This window comes from Apodemus sylvaticus, chromosome 8, assembly GCF_947179515.1.
Source record: "Apodemus sylvaticus chromosome 8, mApoSyl1.1, whole genome shotgun sequence".
Taxonomy (NCBI): Eukaryota; Metazoa; Chordata; class Mammalia; order Rodentia; family Muridae; genus Apodemus; species Apodemus sylvaticus.
This window is the reverse complement of record NC_067479.1, coordinates 67,224,224-67,246,329: the sequence shown is the minus strand read 5'-3', so window position 1 is coordinate 67,246,329 and position 22,106 is coordinate 67,224,224. Positions and strand designations below refer to the sequence as shown.

General features: G+C 43.5%; 1 protein-coding gene across 2 annotated transcripts in view; it reads right to left on the bottom strand.

The window, feature by feature from the left end:
• Positions 1-19,824: 19,824 nt before the first annotated feature.
• Nup58 (nucleoporin 58) overlaps positions 19,825-22,106 on the bottom strand; it is a 34,169-nt gene continuing 31,887 nt past the window's right edge. For both annotated transcript variants that reach the window (XM_052191277.1, XM_052191276.1), the window contains one exon: positions 19,825-21,894. In XM_052191277.1, the coding sequence (XP_052047237.1) occupies positions 21,725-21,894 (170 nt within the window). In that variant the 3' untranslated portion in view covers positions 19,825-21,724. The remainder of the gene's footprint in view (positions 21,895-22,106) is intronic.

Genomic DNA, 22,106 nt, shown 5'->3' with positions numbered 1-22,106 from the left:
GCCTAATAGCAACACTGCTTAGTGGTGGTGATAAGATCCAACCCTAGCCACGCAGTTGAATGTCTGTGGAGGCGGGTGAGCAGTAGACTGCAGTACTAACTCTTCTCACTGCATCTACTACCAATTTAGAAATGTTCCTAGAATTGAATTCCATGCTACGAGTATTGATGATACGAACCCAACCCCCAAAACAAGATAGGACCCCTGGGATTTCAGTCTAACATGGGAGATAAGTGCATGACCAAACAACAGAAAGAACAACAAGGTAGATGTAGTTTGAATGAGATGTTCCCCATAGTCTCATGTATTTGAATACCTGGTCCCCAGTTGGTGGCACTGTTTGGGAAGGTATAGGAGGTGTAGCTTTATTGAAGATAGTACATTACCAGAGGTGGGCTTTAAGAGTTTAAATACTCACACCATTTCTAGTTCACTCTTTCTGTTGCATGCTTGTGGTTCAAGATATGAGCTTGCTGCTCTAGCTACCATGCCTGTCAGCTGCCATGTCGCTAATGAGGATGCACTCTCATCGCCTGGAGCTGACAGACCAAATAAAGCCGTCTTTCTATAAGTTGCCTTGGACACAGTAACAGAACAGTAACTAATGCAGTAGATGTCTACCATCCACTAGAGTGAGGTGGTTTCACTGTCTGCTGTAGGATCTGAGGAAGGATAAAGAAAGGAAAGCACCGAAGAGCTAATGTTTCTCTCAGATGAAAGAGACCATCTGTGTTGTGAATTATGATCTGAAACTGTCAAAGGGCACAGGTCTTGGAAGGATCTTTGAGTAAGAGGTCCAGAAGGAAGGTCTAGTAAACGGAGTTAAGGCCATATTGTGAGGGCCCTTATGTGTGAGAAATCACAGCATGATTGTGAGAAGTCACAGTATAGAATAATGTGTGAAGCCCACAAGTATGGGCTTCACATGATCATCCTTGCATTCTGAAGAGATATCTGTATTAACTCTGGGCAATGAAAGCAGGATTCCAGACTGGATGCTATGTGAATAGTTGATTTAAGGCAGGGCTGCAGGGATGGCTCAGCAGTTAAAGACACCAACTGCTTTTCCAGAGGACCCAAGTTCAAATCCCAGTACCCACATGACAACTTACAACTGTCTGTAACTTCAAGTTCTGACACAATTGCATAGACATATATGCAGGAAAAATGCCAGTGTGCATAAAGTAAATGTAAATGAATTGAAAACTAAAAAGTTTAAAAGTAGTTTAAAAGGCAAGGAGTGAGTTAAACACCTGGAATTCCTTCCTCTTTGAAATATATAAGCCATGTGTGGGCTTATGATCATGGCTAGTAGCAGCTTGTCAGAGATACAGAGATACAAGGCAAACTTATTTTTAAAAGCTATATTAATTACATTAAGGGTCTGTGAATGTGGCTTGACACTTATATAACATGCATAGGGCCCTGGGTTCAGCTAAATACAATATAACAAATAACACACATGGCATTAATAGGAAAATTGCATTATTTTTCACAATAAATCCAATATAAAATTTACATCTAAATTATCTCAAAAAAAGAAAATGAATATTCCTAAACCCAAGTTGTTCTAAACACACTTGGATGTTTAATATTATAGATAAGTGTAATTATAAATGAAAAGTTCCATTCCTAGTTGAACGTGCCACATATGAAGTACTTCAGAGCCCCTAGTGGCCAGGAGCTATCATTTTAGACAGTGCAGATTCCTTCTCTTTTCAACCATTGAAGAAGAATTAATCAAAAAGACCTTGGTTAATTTATAACAGGTCCACTACAATGAGTATCAATTATAGTCATTGTTTTCTGAGAGGGAATTTAAAAGAGAATCACAAATTCTAGAGCATCATCAAAAACCAAAAACCAAACAAAACAACAAAACAAAATACACAGAGGAACCGCTCAGCAGTTCACAGCATTTACTATTCTTTCAGGGGACCCAAGTTTGGTTCCCATCAGCTCAAAATAGTCTTCTAACTCCCATTCCTGGGATCTAATGCCCTCTTCGGGCATCCACCAGGACCAGGCACACATATAGTGCACCAAGTCCGGTAGCCAGGAGACAAGCAAGCCCAGGCATTTGTGGCCATGTGCTGTATCCACAGCCCCTCAGAAAAATCCCTTCTGTTTTCCCGGTAGGATTCTGACCAAGTCCACAACACGTATCAAAGGACACACCACAAGCCCCCCCCCCCCCTGCAGCTGTGTCACTAGTTTCTGGTCACTGTGGCCTGCAGCAGTGATGTAACCCACCTTCAGATCATAATCTTACAAAGAAAGGTGTGCTCTCCACCCTGATTTGTCTGTGGGGTGGAAAGCTCATTTACCCCACTGTCCAGAAGAAATCATACAAGGACTCATGGGTGTGCCCTAGAGCGGCCTGTGATCAGGTGAAGGACTCACAGGTGTGCCCTAGAGCGGCCTGTGGTCTGGTGAAGGACTCACAGGTGTGCCCTAGAGCGGCCTGTGGTCTGGTGAAGGACTCACAGGTGTGCCCTAGAGCGGCCTGTGATCAGGTGAAGGACTCACAGGTGTGCCCTAGAGCAGCCTGTGATCAGGTGAAGGACTCACAGGTGTGCCCTAGAGCGGCCTGTGATCAGGTGAAGGACTCACAGGTGTGCCCTAGAGCGGCCTGTGGTCTGGTGAAGGACTCACAGGTGTGCCCTAGAGCGGCCTGTGGTCTGGTGAAGGACTCACAGGTCTGGCCTGTGATCTGGTGAAGGACTCACAGGTCTGGCCTGTGATCTGGCTCCACCAAGTAGCCACCTAGCCTCTGACTTCGTGAGTGATGATACAAAAAAGAACTAATCCATTTTGTTTAGAATACTACATTTGAGTCACTTAATGATGCAGCTTTATGCCCCATTTCAGCCATGTGAGGAGAGATCAGTGAATCCCTATGTATCAAGATGCCCACAAACCCAAAACCAAGGCTAACAGGAAGCACGCAGAGGAAAGCAGACTGACTGGGGAGACCAAGAAAGCTGAAGCTTCATCTTAGGAGCCATTTGTACTTCTTTCAATGTAAAGATGGGACTGAAAAAGATCATTTCATAAGAGAAAAAGAGAGACTATTCTCTTTGTAGCAAATAGAGAAATATCTGCCTCTTCAACCTGTGCTTCGGACCTCCCAGAGGCTGTTGCTCGTGTACAAGAGCAGTATGAGACCAAAGCAGCCAAAGTTTCAGCACGACGGGTAAGGGCTCATGGTGTCCCAGCTTTGGCTGAGAAGCTGCTTGGAGAAATGTGGTTTCTTGTGGGATAGTCCCGGAGAGGCTGCCCACACCCCAGTAGTACGTGGCTCTACACCCACATACATTCTGGCAACAATAAGTAGACTCAGTGGGATTTGAAAAAAAAAAAGAAAGAAAAAGAGCTGGAGAGATGACTCAGGGTTAAGAACACTGGCTGCTCTTACTGAGGACCCAGGTTCAATTCTCGGCATCCACATGGGAGTTCACAGTCTATCCGTAACTCCAGTTCCAGAAGATCTAACAGCCTCTCCTGATCTTTGAAGGCATCAGTCCTAAAAGCAGGTATACAGACATACATACAAGTAAAGTACCCATCCACAGAGAACAAAATAAAAACTAAAACTTAAAAAGAACACATAAACCACGAACCGAAATGTGTTTGTTAGAGTTGGAAAGAACAGGAGAGTGGTGCACTGGTTGGGTTTCTGTCACCTTGTCACAAAGTCGAGTAACCCAGGAAGAAGGAATTTCAGCTGAGGAATTTCCTCTGATTGGCCCGTGTGCATGTCTGTGGGCATTTTGTAGACATGGTTGTAAGGGCGTAGGCCACTGTGGCGGTACCACCCCAAGGCAAATGGTGCTGGATTGAATAAGAAAGCCAGCTGAGCAAGCAAGCCATGAAGAGCAAGCCAGAAAGCAGCTCTCCCCAAGGTTCCCGCCCTGACTTCCCTCAAGGAGAGGTCCTCATACAGATGTTTTAGTAATGGTATTTACCATAGCAATAGAAAGCATACTAAGATAAAAATTGATATCAGGAGTTTGGAGTATCATTGTGACAGACTTGATCAACGCTGTTCTAGGGATGGACTCGTGGACATGTTTGGAATTCTTCGGAAAGAAGAGTATGTAGAGAAATGCAGATGGCAGAGCCTGGCTCGTGCTGTTTCGGAGGGAAGCCAAGACTCCACCAGGGCTATTCTGTGACATATCTGAATCAAGAATTGTATATCTGAATTAAGAATCTTTGGTTCAGCCGGGTGGTGGTGGCACATGTCTGTAATCCCAGCACTCTGGGAGGCAGAGGCAGGCAGAGTTCAAGGCCAGCCTGGTCTACAGAGTGAGTTCTGGGACAGCCAGAGAAACCCTGTCTCAAAAAAAACAAATCTAAAAAACCAAAAAAACAAAACAAAACAAAACAATCCAACTTTGGTTTCTAGTCAGCTGAGATTGAAGAATCCATTGTAATTAACAGGATAACAGGACTAATCACAGCAATGCAGCCTCTGCTTACTAGGACAATTAGTGTTGGGCAATTAGTGCAGCCACAGCTGAAAGACTGGGTGTGATTAGTAAGAGACCTGCCTTACTGAGATGAAACCTTCTAAGTGTTTACTCAGGGTCACCACACAGAAGCGATGGCCTTGAGGAGGACTAAGACTATGTCTCAAGCTGGAAGCAGAACTTGGTCATATGTAGGAGATTGCCAGATAGGAGCAGCGTTGGTGACACGATGGAGTAGAGAGAACAGCTGAGGCCAGAAGACATTGGTGACCCTCAGTTGCACTGGAGACCCTAGCAGAATGGGAGTGGCCAAGACCATGGGACAGCACATACATACTACGACCACCCAGCATGGTAGCAGGGATGGCACGGAGTCGGCCTGACCCTAGGAGACAAACTCTGTGCATTGTGGATGACACCAGAGAAGTGGAGTTGCCCAAGCCCCTTGGAGCTCCGAAGATCACAAGTCCCAGTTGTCAGCCATTGAGCTACAAGATTTGGAGGGACAGTGCTGGATACTGATTTTTCTTAATTATGATAGATTTATGCCTTAGATTTTCTCTCTTGAAATAAAAAGTATGTAATTTTTTTTTATTTAACTTGGGAGATTTTGGAATTTTAAGGAGTTGGATTTAAAATAAAACTTGGATATTTAAAGTGTTGAGATTTTTAAAAGATCATGTAACTTTAATTCAACTATTTTATATTATGGTATTAACATATTTTGGAAATTAAGAAGATCTAGAGTTTGATAGTGATGCGTTTCCAGTATGCCAAGTTGACAAGGGATCAGAGAGGCAACAGACTGTAAGTGTATTATAAAATTCTTAAAGAAACATTTATCAGACAGGTCTTTGAGTAACTTAAAAACTAAACTTTTCAAGTTTCAAATTAACTTTGAATTCTTAAAATGGAAGTTCAATATAATATTTTCAAGAGTTTAAGCTAACCAGGCTACCATCAATTTGAGGGGAAAATATTGTTCTATAAAATAAACAAGATGATCTCAGGCCCAGAAAGACAAGAGCTGCATTTTCTCACTTGTGAGTGGCCCTTTAGAATTTGTGTGTTTACAAAAATTCCTGTATAATCCCCGAAACTAGAAAAGTATCAGGTTTAAGTGGGAAGAGGGGTGGGAGGGGAAGACAGAAAAAGACGGTAAGAAAGAGTAGCACAAAGGATGTTTGAAAGAAAAACATGGAATCCCTACTCTTTTGTAAGTTTCATATATTCACATGAACAAGTTTAATTGAAGTTACCCTATAAAAGGTATGCTGCTCCTCCTAGAAGACACGGGTTGCCTAATAAAAATGCCAGCGCCGCATGCAGGATGCCTTCCTCCAGTTTTTGACCAGAGATATCACAGGGTACCCCCAAACAGTACAGGATAATGCCACTGCTTTGGCTGCTCGTCAGACCTTGATTGTAAGGCCCTGTTTCTGCAAACAGCACACACATTGCTCGTGGTTCGCAGGGCCATCACATTGGTACTGATCACAGAACCTCCTCTTTCTAGCTAGCTCTACTTACAGGAAGGTGTTATGCAGGCTGCTGCAGGGGAAAGTTACCAATGGTCCTGCTCGGCTGTAAATTACGATAACAACCACCATGGCAAGCTACACAGTGCAGCGGAGGCACAAGGGAAACTCACTGCTGGCAGCTTGCATTTAAGGCCTGCTTCACAGGAGGAAACACATTCCTGATAGTGTAAATCTGGCCAAGAACCCTTGGGTGGTGAGCTTACAAGCTCACTGGTGAACCTACTGGTATTATCCCACCAAATGCACCAAGTACCAAGCAGCCTTCCCATCTCTCCACCCGTAGCTTGGTGCAGGTCTCAGACCTCACCATGGGAGTTTCTGTAGTGGGCAGTGGTTAACACAAAAACTCACAATTGGTCAAAACATAGAGGAAAAAGTGTCTGTGGAGCACTCCAAAACACTGTGGCCACAAATGGGACATCTGTATCACACCTCGTCCACAAGGCTCATAGGCCATTGAGGAAGAGGGGAAGGAAAGACTGGAAGCACTAGCCAGCAATCAGGGAGAACAGTGGCTCCTGGGCATGACAGAACCACTGTATCAGGCACTCACAGCAACTGTGGCTGCCTGTCAACATTCTCACATGGAGTGGGAAGGGTGCATGGGCCCTCGCCCCTAACTGAGGAGCAATGGACGAGATTCTGGGATTAGAAGTGTCAGTTTTCCTTGGGGGTGCAGTTCCTTGTAGGCTGACCATGTCCTACCGGATGGCCACACAACCCTAATTATATAGACAGTTGCAATTGTTTTTTTTTTTAATTTTTTAAAGGGAATTAAGTTGTTGTGTTAGGAGCCAAAAGATCAAAATACCTTGCCTGAAACTCTCATTAAAGAAAAATGTCAAAGGATGACTTAGCATTTGTGTTGCATCTATAGAGATGGCAGGACAATGGCTGAGCTGGAGACCATTAAACAAAGCAACCCAGACTCACGGAGACAAATCCCTCGTCGTGTGCCACACGTGGATCCTGGCTTATGACATCTGTGCGCATGCACATAAGCAGGGAAGGAGGAGGACACACGTGGAGCTGAGCAGCAGCAGGTATAGGGTACGTGTGATATGAAAGCGTCCAGGCGGCTGTGGGGTGTGTGAGAGCCACTGGGGGGGAGGGGGGCTGGGGAAGAGCAGGTGAAGGGCAGCAGAACAGATAATTGCATCTGAAATATCATAATAAAACTCTGAGTGCTGATTCCAAATGTTCTCAATAAAAAAAATACAGGGGTGATTTTCAATGATGTCTTAAATGGTATTAAATTTTTTATATAGACTTCAGTAGTTAATAAAAGAAAAAAATAAACAACACAAAACCCATTTCAGAGTGGCAGTTTTTAAAAGACTCAGTAGAGGCGTAAGTCAAATAAACATGGTCTAGAAGGCTTGGCGAGGTTTATCTTCATTCTCAAAGCTATACCTGCAGAGAGGAAACCAAGGGCATTAGCGGAGTTCACACTGTGTTGTTATCTAAATTTGAACATACTGAAAGGGCTCTAAAATGCAGGCTCTGCTCCTTGGTATCTGTACGTCCTCATGTGCAGTTACAAGGTAAAACTTGCAGAAGAAATGGGCAGGAGCATGTTTGGTAGGCACAGAGGAAGCCTTTTGCTGCCTTTTCCCTTCTTCAGAGCACAGGAGCATCACTAACACAGCACTCCTAGCACGAGGTCAAGACACTAGCCATCCAATGTCAGATTACAAGGGTCCCTAGTGAAGGGCGCCTGGGGTAGCTGTGGGAGTCTCAGTGCCATCCCTTAGCACCATTCACTGTCGCCTGTGGAAAGGCAAAAGGGATCACACACAGAAACTAGAGTTGCTAGGGCTAGACACCAACATCAGTTATCCTGGCAGCAGAATGAGTTCTGGTTGCAAGCAAAAGAAATAATCTGAAGTCCCCAGGAACTAGCTGAAGGTTCAGGCAGAGCTATGCAGCTGTTAAAAAGGATGAAGACAAACTATGGCACAGGACACAAGAGAGCAGAACAGGAACGTGGAAAGTGGAGCACAGCTGACACTTTAGAGCCCTTTTACTATGTTCAAACTTAGATGGCCCCGGACAGTGCTGGGGCCTGAACGCAGGCCCTCATGGACTGGACAAGTGCTCTAGCCTAAACTATCCCCGTAACCCAAGGACCACTTTTAATTAAAACCTTTGGCTCTTTAATGTCGTGATACTTCATAACTCAAACTCCTATTCATTGAGAAAGATACAAAACAAAACAAAAAAGAACCAAACTACTGTTTTGACTCTCAAGCAGAATTTTCTTTGTATCTTTATCAGTTAACAAGAAGCCTTTCTTACAGTGTGGAGCTAAATTTAAAAGCCTAAGAAGATTGCTTATTTGAATCTAGGCCCAGCCATTAGTTCAGTCCCTATTAGGTTAGTTGTCTGCTCAGTTCCTCATCTGTGAGAGGTGGTACTTACCTCATAGGACTGAAGAGCTAATATATGGAGCACCTAAGAGTAGGTCCTGGCTCTGTCCGTGCTGATAGCTAACATTATTAGGTAGACGGAAGCTTACCATAACTCATCTCCCCTGACCTCACACTAGTGGTTGACAACACCAAGTGGTTAAGAAATTGGTACTGAATTCATGAATACAGACGAAGTATTCTCTCTAGTTCAAACACATGGTAACACTGCAACTTCGGTGAGCCAGGGAGGGCATTCTAATTTTATTGACAAGTATATTAGTTAGAAAAAAAAGAAATGCGTTAGATTGAGCAAGGAAAGTAGCAGACCATTATGGGCCAGTAATTCCGTCTCTTCATCCTATGGGTTCTCTTGAGCTATTTAAAGAGCCAACTGGAGGTCTCTGCACAGGAAAGAGTACTAGTCTTTGGCAGGAGTCATGCAAGCTTCCTGTAGATAGATGTTCTTGTGAAGGTCTCTTCAACAACTCCTAAAAATCCATCAGTAACAGCTGCCCTTTAACCCTCTCCAGGGTAGAGGACGCCCTAACCTTGCTTGCTGGGGCAGGTGCGTTTTCTCTGTGAACCTGTCAGTGAAGAGTTATGGATGGCTTTCTCTTCTTCAGGACACCCTTTAGACCCACTTCCTCCTGAAAAATCCCATATCCGTATCTCTCTGGTCCTAATCTATAGTCTGTGTATGCTTAAAATCAATCACTCATGAAGTATACAGCTCCACTACCGCAGTGCTTTGCAACAGCTGGGCATGAACACCAGTGCACTGTGAGTTGCCAGGATCTATGTGGTGGCTCATCTGTTACATCTATGTGTTACATCTGTTTCCATTTTGGGGGATCCAGTACCCTCTTCTGGCCTCTGCCAGCACCATGCATGAATGTATTGCACAGACATAACGTGCAGGCAAAATATCCTATCCATCCACACAAAATAATAAAATAAACTAGGAGGGGGCTTCCCTGGGGAAAGGGTTTCCATGGGAAAGGAGTGGATGAGAAAAAGGATGCCAGTGGAAACAACTAAAACTCAGCAACAAATTAAACTGTCAGTAAAAATCAACATACAAATCGAAGTGTCGTAGAACAGCTACTTCCTCACACAAAAACCAAAAGAATGAACAAAAGGCAGAGTTCTTGGTAAACTGTTTCTAGTGGGTTATTTTCTTAATACAACCACCCATGTGTAGTGGCAACTCTGGAATTTTGGTGTCTTTAAAAACACAGAAGTATTGTAAGAATGTGTTATTTTAATCCCAGGTGTGGGGATAGAGGGCTGCTTTGGACTGTCCGCAGCAGCTAACTATGATCTGCCCTGGTCTCTAGCAGAAGTATTGGTTTTGCCAGCTTCAGATAGTCTCTGTGAATGTGTGACATTTGGAATTCTGGGAACTTTTCAGAGGGTGCTAAGTTCTCAATAGGTGGGGTCAGAAATTCTTGGTCATTTAGGAAGGTTGGTTATGGTTAGTAGCCAGGGTCAAAAAAGAAACAAAAAAAGAAATCAGATTCAGAGATTTTTTTTTCTGTTTCCTCTCTCCCCTCTTTCCTTGTTTCTCTCTTAGTTAATGTTAGGTGGTGAAATGGGGGGGGGGAGGTAGGGGTGGGAATAAAAGAAAAGGGAAAAAGAACCCTCAAAGTAGCAAAGACTGGCCACACCCATGCATAGCAGGTCCATTTTCAGCTGAAAAGGCTGAGAAGTCTTGGTTAAAGAAGACGACAGGGTCAAGGCAAGGTTCTCACAGCAAAAAAATTTCAGTACCCATTAACAGAGATGCTATAAGCCATCAAGAAAAAACTGCCAAATGGGCTGGTATATATATATATAAGGACAGAGGACAAAAAAAGGATTTACAACTGAGAACTAGTACCCCGAAGAATCTGAGGACATGCACACTGCTACACACTGTCCGGAATGTGCAGAGCAACCCGAGGGAGACAATCCAGTGCTAAAAGATACTTTATGTACCATTTAGCAACTCCTTCTCGGGATGAACTGCAAAGAAACATTAAATATAAGACAGAAAACCAAGGGAAGAGAAGCCCAAGCTGAGAGCCAGGAAGCAGTCTTGTACACACACACTAGATACACTCGCCCAGAAGACAAAGTCTAAGGCTGAAAGCCATTCAGCTGAACATTCATATCCCTTCTTTCCTCCCCAACCCCATAGCAACCCAGAGTGATACAGATAGATAGATAGATAGATAGATAGATAGATAGATAGATAGATAGATATAGCGATTTGGATATAGATATAGTTATGATTGGTTATATCAAACTTGCTTAATAGAGTTTGTTCAACATCCCAATAAGCAGAATTTTTCACCCAAGCAGCAGAATTTATGAGCCATTTACAGTGAAGGAAGGAAGGGGGAGAAACTTGGTTATGGAAAAGACATCGTGAGATATTGAAAAGAAGCCTGCTGATTCCTGGGCCTTCTGTGGTGCTAGGGTCCCTTTGGGGGTCAGGGAACATCATCCTGGCTGATAGGTGTGTTATTGCCAGGACATCACAACACGAGTGTCAGTGTTTACCTCTGTTGTGCTTTCTATGAGCACAGAGATGGAATTATTCAAGGGAATTAGAGGGAGGAATCAAACAACCATCCAAGATTAAAAAGCATAGCACCTATAAGGATTTTGAATTCCCCCAGGTGCCAAAACCATCTTCCTAATAAATCTCTGGGGCCACAAAGTCTTCAAGATTTGGAATAGGGCATGAGCAAGTTTTGCCATTCTGCCTATGATGTCCTCTATAGCTTCTGTTCTGATGGGTTGAACTTTCCATAGAGGCAAGCAGATAGTCTAGTGATGCAATTTAACATACAGAAATAGTATGCTATCCAGAAGACATATCATCTATCCTAGTGGATAGACCAGAGAACATTGAGTTATACATTCAGAGGGCTAGACATTGTCTTCCTGGTCTCTAATTTTTATAGCTGGGTATTTGTTTCTATCTCAGAATATCCAACCTTTGAATATACATTTTCTGACTATCCATAATTTTAAGAACAGAGTGCAACCTCATAACAGAAAGAATACCGTATTGGTGTAGCCTTGGTGTAAGACACTAACCCTTCAACACTGGAGGTGGGTACCAGGGTTCCAGAGTTGCTTATGTGCATTTCAGTACAGAGAACTCTTCTTAATTCTGGACATGCTGAGTTGAAGACAGTAAATTAAAAAAGATTACTAGCCACTACCTCCCAGCAGGGCACGGTTATGCCCACCCGGAGGCAACACAACTACATAACTGAAGGCATGCTATCACTATGATGTCCTCCATTTCTCTTGGGGACCAGAGAAATGCCCCCAAGAAGTTTATAGCTGACTTGTCCTAGACCCAGTAGAGATGAAGGATGTTTAGTGGGAATTATTTACCATCCTTGTCAGAGGCTGTCACATGGCCTGTTATGTGGACTGAGCTTGTCTTAAGTTTCCACATACATCAAGTGATTGTCTTCAGTGCAGAGGGATTGGAGCCTGTGTTATTTTAAGTTGGGTTCTGTCCCATCTTTGAACTTTTGAACCATTCTCAAAAGAGGGGAGGTAGGGAATCTAATAGGGGTTAAAACAGGTGCAGTGGTCTTTACATTCAACAGGTTCTTGAGGCCTTTCCCTCATTCAAAATGAGTGTGACGTAGCAAGGTCCAAGTAACCCCATACAAGAGTCACAGAAGGATTCAGAGAGCATGACAGAGAGCCAAGATAACTGCAACAGATAATAGCCATGCATCCTGTGCAAAAGAGGTAAGATATGGCTAACAGGAACCTCCAGCTACTGGTCCCATCTGCTCCTGGAGCAAAGGCCCAAAGCAGGAGGAGCAGAAGAGTTTTGTAAAAACAAGGGGTTGGCACTGCATTCATGAGACAGAAAAGAGAGTAGCATTTGCTTGTCCCACCGAAAGCTCATGAATAGGTCGGTTGGCTGCTAGAGTGACTGAGGCAATGCTGACGTTCTGTCTAGCTGTGTCTCTTGACCTCTGCAAGTCCTTTGATGGTACAACTGGATTCCTGCAGATGGTCAGCTGGCACGGTGTCGCTGGGTCAAGAACACATTCCCAGGTATTGGAGGCTGGATTCTCTTTGCTATGACAAATCCTGGAAGTCATCTTGGCAGCCTTTACTGCAGTGGGAGTGGGTAAAATAACAGTGAGTTGACCTCTCTGTAAAGGCTTCAGGACCTGGATATTCCACTCTTTCCTGCAGACTGCATCTCCTGATTTAAAGGAGTGTGTTTGTAGTTAGGTTTACAGGAAACTATTCCCTGGCTTTGCGATGACTGGTGACCAGGGCGGAGCAGAGGGCCTGCATCTGCTGTCTTAAAGTGATATTACCAAATCCTTCTTAAGTTCCCCTGTATTTCCCTGACAAGGAGAGGATGCCCATAAAGGATTTCATAAACAGAAAACCCTGCTTGGTAGTCCCATCTGCTGGGGCAGCCATCTGAATCCTACAGCAAAGGCCCAAAGCGGGAGGACTGAGGGAGGTAAATGCAAGGCTTTGGCAATGCAATTAGATCTGATTTTTAATAAAGCAATTGTTTGGTGAGCCTTTTGCCATAGAAATGATTTCTTTTAGAAGTCATATTACTTCAAATGCTCTTCCTCTCAGGGCTTTGCATATGTAACCTGAGGGCGCACTTGCAAAGACAAGCACACATCTGAAGCCCCTAGCTCAGGGCAGCTCTGTAAAGTCAATCACCAAAGTCCCAAACTCGACTCCTCCAGCATTCTATGCCCATCACAGGTTAGCCCAGGAACAGGTGTCACACCACTCGCCAGTTAGTCAAGCTATGCAGGGAAGCAGGAATGGAAGTATCAATCTTATTCTTCAGAGCTATCCAGCTGACATGAGGTCCCTGATGGAACTGTTTGACAAATGCAGAGGCAGTGGCCACAGGAATGGCTATATTCATCTTTGAAATTTCTACCACTTGCTGAGGAGACAGTCCCTATTTTCAGTCTTAAGCCTAGCCATTTACCTAGTGGTCTGGAGATAATGTGGCTGTAGCAATTGCCAACTCTGCCCTTCCTTTGGAAGCAGGCAGTTTTCACCTTTCTGTCTATTCTGCAGTTTCCCCCAAAAGTTGCTAGCATTTCCTTTCTGGTGTCCTTAAAACTGCAAGGCATCCAATTTGCTTAGGGGCTACATAGCATCTAAGAATTCTACGATCTCTTTGCCATATGTTGTATCTTTCCCTTCTGAGGTGGCCAGTTCCTCCTCTTTACACAGGGCTCCATGCTCACAGAGAACAGTACAAATACACTTAAGAGTTGTAAATATGTTCACATTCATCCCACTGCCGGCAGCAGCATTCTTGCTGAGGCTCTGAATTCTGATTTTTGTGCTGGTCCGTTGGGCAGAGGATTTGCCTCAGTGGTAGAATTGAGGATCATCAGAGTACACAGAAAGCTGCTCTTCTATAAAACTGCTGCCATCAGTAAGATATGGTACATCCAGGCCTTTAGGTTTGTCCGTTACACCTGTCTTGCCAGAAAATACCTCATCATGCCTTCAATGTAATCATGGTCTGGTGAGCAGGGCATAATGCTGTAGGGTTTAAGATTTGTTATCACTTGTAGGTGAATATGTAGACTTTCACACAGGATTGCTGATATCTACCCATCCTAGCATTTATGAGCCAGTAGTGGCCTTTGTAACCCATCAAAGCTATCACTGTATATGATGTCAACAGTTAAACTGCCTAAAGCCTAAAACAGCCTAAAGCCATAGAGCCCAGCCACTTAGAAAGACACGTTGTGGGTATTGGATGCCTTGTAGTTTTAAGGACACCAGAAAGGAAATGCTAGCAACTTTTGGGGGAAACCCACGACCCCAACATCTGACTCATATAAAACGATTGATTATGTCTGGGAGTCTGAAGCCGGTTAAGACCTGCCTGATTTCTTCTAAAGTTTTCTGTTGGTCTTTTTCCCACAATGAGGGCTTTCTCCCCATTCTGTGGCTTCCATTCTGGTTTTTGTTGTTTTTTTTCCAGAAGAGAGAAATTTGGAACCCAAATAGACACCAGCCTCCCAAGAAATTCTCAAATCTGACATGAGGGTCTGCAGAAGAGAACAGAGCAAAAGGCTTGTCTGCTTCCTCTCAGGACACTGGAGTTGCCTGTATCAAATGTAACCTGAGAGATTTGACCCTTTGGGGCAGTTTTGTGGAGGTGGGGATGAGGTTGTTTTGAGACAGGGTCTCTGTAGCTCTGGCTGATCTGGAATTCACTATGTAGAACAGATAGGCCTTAGACTCAGTTTGATCCCCCTGCCTCTGCCTCCGAAGTACTAGGATTAAAGGCCAGAATACTTAGTCAGATTGGGGCTTTTTACTATAGAGTTTATAACCAGATCTTCATGGTCGGGTAGAGTGTGAATGTCCCCCCAGGCTTCTTTGGTGCCTCCCTCCAGGAATAAATCATCTACACATTGGAGCCGTGTCAAATGCTGGTCAAATAGCACAATGCCAAAAAAACGGTAAAGAAAAATTTAAATCCCGGGCAATCTGGTCCAAGTTAAATGCCTTTTGTCACTATTTTCAGGAATTTCCCATTGAAAGGCAAAAATAGGCTGTGGAGATGGGGTGCGAACCTAGAAGCTGGTCCTTAAGATCTAAAAAAACAGCTTCAGCAGAAGCAACCCCTGACAGGTGTTGAGGCCTGGGAACAGCTGATGCAAAGTTACTGTGGTTTACTGCCCCTAAGTCCTGTACCGGACTGTAAGCATCAGTCCTGCGTTTCTGTGTTGTGGATGGCCCTGGTGTTGTTGGATTTTAGTGTTAACTCTGCTTTCCCAGGAGGGGCTGTCTAGATGGAGGAATGAGTCACGTAGGTGACTCCTTGTGAAGCATCCCCTAATGAATAAAGGAATCAATCACTGGGTGAGTAGGTAGGACTTCCAGGTTGGACGGGGGAAAAGAGGAAGCCGGAGAGTTAGGGACTTTGGGGACAGGGATAGCACAAGGACAAGATGTAGCTGCTAGTGTCTCCTTTGCGACCAGAGGACTTAGATTTTAAATGGTTTACAAGATTAGGATTCTAGTTGTGGCACCCAGAGACTGAGTTACCATTGTTTCTGAACTAAGTCTGTGTGGCGTTTTCCTTCACTGGGTGGTCCAACTGGGCTCAAGAGAGAAAGGTACAGTGGTAAAGCATGGGTTTGCCAGATATGCACCACAAAGGCTGTGGGGGATTTGAAGCATAGGGCTGACGTGATAGCTACTAACCAGTGGGAACTTAGTGAGCAGGGTGGAGAGATTTTGGAGCTCTGAGTCAGAGAGTCTCCATGAGATAAGAACTGGCCAGCTGAGACTGTGGGGGCTGAGAGTAGCCAACTGTAGTGAGAGAAACTGCCTTTTTTGTTTGTTTGAATATATCCCACAACTTTTCTGGCCTGGCAAGAGAGGTATGCATATCCCCAGGATGTTTGATGGGATAGAGAATTCTGCTTTTTAAGAGGTTATTTTATTTTATTTTTATTTATTTTTTCAAAGACATTTTAAAGCTCCAACCTTGTGCCTGGAGAGAGATACTGACTCCAGTGAGTAGGCTATCCCATGTCTTAATTCTGTAACCACTGGAGGAGTATTTCACGAGAGCACTGGTAGGTTAATCTCAACCAGTGAACCAAGAGCGGAGAGAAGCTCAGGCTCTCGTGGCTTCTCAGTCAATCCAGATGTCACCACTCCTTTCCCCAGGGACAGCAGGAGTCACCACTCCTTTCCCAGGGGACAGGAGTCATCATTTGTTTCAGGTGTTCCCAGAGTTTAGGTTTTCTGCATCTGAGGAATTAGTTACTCTAGCCTGCAGTTTTCCCAAGTCAACCCAGCAGAGGCAGAAACTCATGGATAACGTCACGGCTTCCCAGGCCCTAACAACTGGAGAGGAGGAAAAGCTGCCTATAGCTCCCAGGATTGGTAGGTAGTGAAGTAGGTGGCTCTGGTGTTCACGTAAGGTCAACTGGCCAGCATTAGCAGTTGACTATATGCTCTTACAGACCCAATGGAATAGGCCTGTTCTTCCCCAGTTTTCTGTGGCTGCTAAGCTTACAATATCATTTTCTGTCAAGCTGCTATCACTTGAATCATCCAGCCTTTTCTCCTTACCCCATACCTAAGTGGGCATTCTCTGCCTTCTGTGGGTGCATTTTCTAATGCCCTTCTATGGCAATATGCACACTGGTTCTGAGCCAACTTCACCTCTGAGCAAAGTGGTCCCACCAGGCTTCCCAGTGGCCTCAGCCCCAGTCTGTTGGGAAACTGTCCCTGGGTGCCCTGAACATTCTCTCAACACATTTCCTTCTTTTTAACCTTTGATCTGCTTCACACCTCAGTTCCTTGTCTCAGGAACTCTCTAAGACATCACTAGCAGCTAACTGGCTGGCACACATTCAAAACCTTCTACAGCCTTTTTGCAGCTTGTGTTTGGTATCTCTGAGCCTTGCCAAGGCTGCATTAACCCCTTGTTGGTTCTTGGCTGCTTTTTTAGTCAAATGGACTGTAGACTGAATGCTTCAGAGCCTCTCAGAGAACCATTTCAGGATCTCCACAAGCTCCTGAAGCATGAGATTTCCCCCATATTTACTGCTTTTCTACCTCCTTTTTTGATTAAAAGAAACTCCAGTTTATTACCTGAGCTTCTCCAACCACACACACCCCCACCACTACTTGGGTCCCAGTGGGACCTCCTGAGAACAGGCCTTGGATGTCATCTGGAGGCACAGTCCCTTACTCACTCTGAGAACCAGAATCAGCAGTACGGGTCAGCAATGTGCCCATGTGATACCCAACTTGGGTTAAGTCAATTAAGGCCTGAGAGATTGTGTTTTTCTTGTATAAGGATGTGATTTTTCCAATTTCAGAAGTCAGAGGCAGAAAAGTGGCAGAAAATTAAGGTATATTGGCTTCCTGGGACCCGTCCATTTTAAGGGGTCCTCAAATCTCACTGAATGGTTCACCTATTATGTTCAAGGGGCTGAGACTTGGCTCTTTGCTCTTCCCCACCAGGGTGTAGGGACTTAAATTTCTGAGGGGATTGTTCCAAGTGATGGTTCTGCAGCTAATGGGCCTGCTGGCACTGGAAATGGTAGGAGTACCAGGGCTCCCCACCACGTGCTGGTGGCACAGGTAGCAGTGGGGGGGGGGGGTATGACTGTATATATGGTAGAGAGACTTCTGCTAATTCCTCAGTTAAGACAGGTTTCTTCTGAGTCTACCAGTTTCTTCTGGTCTACATTAGAAGACATCATTACCCAACAACCATCATGACTTTATAGTTCTTTTCCAAGCAGGCTTTTAGCCAGCACATACTGAGAGGACAGTATCCTGTCACCAATTGATGTACTGGTCGTGGTACTCACAATCTTAAACACCTTATTATCTCTTTATCCACTGACCTCCCCTTCCTGGGTTCACCTCACCCAAAAATTCAGCAATCTCTTTTACCAAAAGCCCAGTTTTCTGGGAGAGTTTGGTATTCACTGTCTACCTCCTGACGATCCCTTTTTGGAAAATCTTTGTAATGTGGTTTAAAGGTATAGGTTATACTATTGTTCCACCCAGTACATGGTACAAGAGTCACTTAATTGGTTCTTATGATTCCCTACTCCTTGCCCAGTCAGGAGTTACACACACTCCAATCCCACCCTTGCCCAATGCCTGTCGGAGGTCACTACAGAGCTGGTTTTTGTCCTTTTTGTTTTTAAGCTAGGTCATTTAAACAGGTCTAAGGCTCTTAGACCATTGTTCTCTTCTACTCAATGGAGTGGGTTAACTGGAACCCAAACCAAATCATCCCAGGTTCTGACCAGTCTGATGAGTGGGGTCCCCTGGCCTACTTCGTGGGCTTGGGTGCATTTGGAAGCTCTGTCCCGGATCCCAAGAGGGGAAAATCTCCTACAAATTAAATGGCTCACATAGCCACTCCTGATGCCCTGAACCCCCACAACCTATCCATGTGGAGAAAGCAAAAGTGGTGAAAGCATTTCCTGGTCAATGTATCAGAAATGGTACAGGAAATCGAGGGAGGAGAAATCCAAGCTGAGAACCTGGAAGCAGTTTTACTGTACCTATACACTAGCCCAGCAGACAACAGTCTAAAGGCTGAAGGCCACTCAGCTGAACAGAGCCTCTTATATTCCGTCTGTTCCCCTGGCCCCACCTACAGCAATCCAGAGTGATATGTTTTGATTAGTGATATCAAACTTGTTTAACAGACTGCTTAACTGCAGGTGTTTCCAACTAGCTTCTCGGGGCCTTCTCCCATGACATGTTCAAGGACACTCACCACAATTTCTATAGAACTGAACTCAACAGACCATCAGCAAGGAACATCTAACAGATGCCTGGGTAGCAATTGGGGTATGGGGAAGGAAAGAGTGTGCAAACAGCAGTCTCTATGAGCTGATATGTCAAGAGATAGATAATATACCACAAAGGGGAGGAAATCAAAATCACACAATACTTAGGTTTAGGGTTTTGTTGGTAGTGATGTTGTCAACTTGTTTGTGTAAGAGGGAAGTAAGAGAAACCAAAAACTGAGCATCTAAAAGAAAAACAGAAAGCACAACAACCACTCATACACATAGAAAGGACATTTTTAGAACAGTGTGCCAAGACAGGTCCAACGATTAACGTACACTTGGGCAGGTGGGCCGGGACTAAGCTGAAGGAACCTTTGCTTGTTACTCAGATATCCACCGACTTAATTATGATGCCTACTGTCATAACTTTCAGAAGAAAAAAGACAAGTGACAAAGAACCTACTATCCTCCCCTTTCCATTTGTACATATGTGTGTGTGTGTGGGGGGGGGGTGGCTGTTGTTGGAACTCATTCTGAATAGCTCCTCCACAGTATTCACTGAGATAGGGTCTCTTGGTCAGATGTGCAGTGTGGTGTCATTGGCCTCTAAGCAGCTAGCTCTGGGAACCCCTTCTTACTCTGGCGGCTGAAGTCAGGAGGGCAAACACACCCACCCAGCATTTACTCACATTTACCAACACAACAAGCACTTTAACAACTGGGCCATCTGCCCAGTCAGAATTTGCTACATTCTTTAGCCTTTTGTTAAAACAAAAGAGAACAAGACTAAATCTTACAAGTGTAGAAAACACTAAAAGCCAATTAAAGAGAATAAAGAAGCAATAATAAAATTAAATATGTACAGACTGGAAAGATGGCTCAGTGAGCTGTTAAGGGCACTGACTACTCTTCTGAAGGTCCTGCGTTCAAATCCTAGCAACCACATAGTGGTTCATAATCATCCCTAAGGAGATCTGATACCCTCTTATGGAGTGTCTGAAAACAGTTACAGTGTACTTACATATAATAAATATATTTAAAAAAATGAAACATGTACAACTGCTGAGACCTACAAAGATTCAAAGCAACTAACACAATTTTATTATTTCCATAATAGACAAGGCGAAAACAAAGGAGACAAAGACAACACTCTGACTCCTACCACAAATGAATGTTACAAGTCTCCAGTGGTTTAACATATGAAAATGCATATAAAGAAAAAAATAACCCAGAGAAATATAAATATTCAGATATTTGCAGCATAATACAATGTACTTAACCAACGAAGCAGTATTTTTGTAATGGTATATGTAACTCTGATGGTTAATTCCAAAGTACACCTTTTTCCTGTCCTCCCCCATAATCTGGACTGAGGGTTGCAGAATTACAAAAATATACAAATAGAAACATGTTTAGTGCTCAGAGACAAATAACTCTCCTTATTTTAATGCATCAAGATGCAAATATTGAATTCAGGAATGCCAATCACTGTTATATGCAGATAAATAAAACAGACCAACAATACTTTTATAATCAAACCCAAGTAACATTATACTAAAAATATATGTGTATATGTATGTATGTACACCACACCTATTTTAGAAAAAAAACAAAGATGCCTTGGTGAAAATGATCCTGAAAATATTCACTGATGAACATTATATACAAAACCTTCTATGTAAAAAAATTAAACTATTTCCGTGCAATTCCATGTGTTTATTCCACCTGAAAACTACTTTCGCGGTGACACGGTCCTAAGGCAATTCCCTTCACAGTGGTGTATACTCACTCAACACCAAGACTGGCAGTACAGACAGAGGTCACACAGACAACCTAACACACCTCCAAGCACTCACCAGAGCTCCACTCACTCTTCAAACCAGAGTTTATAGTGGGTACAAAGATTTTCCCTAAAATGTAGTTTCTCTAGTCCAGATTAAGACTCAGCACATTATGAGGCTCAGAAGCCACTTCATTTGGTTTCTCAATAGCCCTATAAGAAGAATTCTGTATTGAAACAGCTAAACAAGTTCTTACTGAATTAACATTGCATCCTTAACCTGCATAGATTCAATTTGGCTTAATAGCTCTTTGCCCCCAGAACATCAGTCTGGAGTTCACATACTCTCCTAAAAGTCCATCTCCTTTACAAAAAAGATTCCCATAATAGTAGCATAAGAATATATATTGGGTAATAAGGTTTCTAAAATCTGTTTGATGAGCCTTAGAGCATTCCTCAGTTGAAATAGCTCCTAAAGGTCAAGGTATAAATAAAAACAGAAAAGTGGGGTTAATGAAGCTGAATGGGTTAAATACTGATATCAAGAATCACTTCTGTCTAATAAACAAATGAAGTGACCAGGTACCCCAAGTTGCTCTTTTTATAAGCACCGAGGATCTAAAGCATAAAGAATGAATAACTAAATACACTAGAAAAGGACAACAGTCTGAGGCAGGAGTTGTAGGTGTGTAAATATATATTTTATGTGCACACACTGTGTGCATTACTCTCTATATAATTACATACATATCCACAAGATGCCCTGCAGCACAGTTCAAAAGGCCTTGTCAAAGAACAAGCTACTTCTAGCACAGGCCTTAGAGTTTATACCACCTGCATAAGAAACCAATGTGCATGTATTCACAGCATAAACCTCAGCAACAAAAACATTGCTATTAATACTAGGATAAATCATAGGATTAGGTTGATGCATTTTTTTCCCACCACTATCAATGGGTAATTTAATCACAACATTTCTTACATGGAGAATCAAAAATAATAGCAACAAAACTGCAACTGGAGTCTGAATTCACAAGAAAGATGTTTGGTAAGGTAAACAAAGTTCAAGTTCCAGAGCAAGGAATATCAAAATGTTATAAATCTCCCGAGATGCAGTTCAATTACTACATCATTAGAAAAATAGAATCAGAGACTGAGCGGCGCCAGCTAAGCTCTGCAAACACATCGACCCGTATGTTTATCTCTTTCCTCTCTTGTTTCCAGCTGGAGGTCTCTTCAACTGAAGGAGCTGTCCTCCTGTTCCAAACCCCGCAGACGCAGGATTGGACACCCCAAATGTCAAACCAGCTGATGCCGTGATGCCAGGATTGCTGAAGTTAAACCCAGATGTACTTGAGCTGCCAAAGCCTTATGTTCAGGGAAGAAAATATTCAAATGAGAAGTTAAATCACAAAAACAAATATAAAAAACAGAGATGAGTGGGAATTTTCATCTGTGAACACACAATTTCTAAGAGTAGAAAACGCCTATGGCATGGAGCTTCTGAACACGGAGCATTACAGAAAGATAATCTAGCTAACAGCTAAAGAGTGTCCTGAGAGACAGAGGAGGTGAGCACA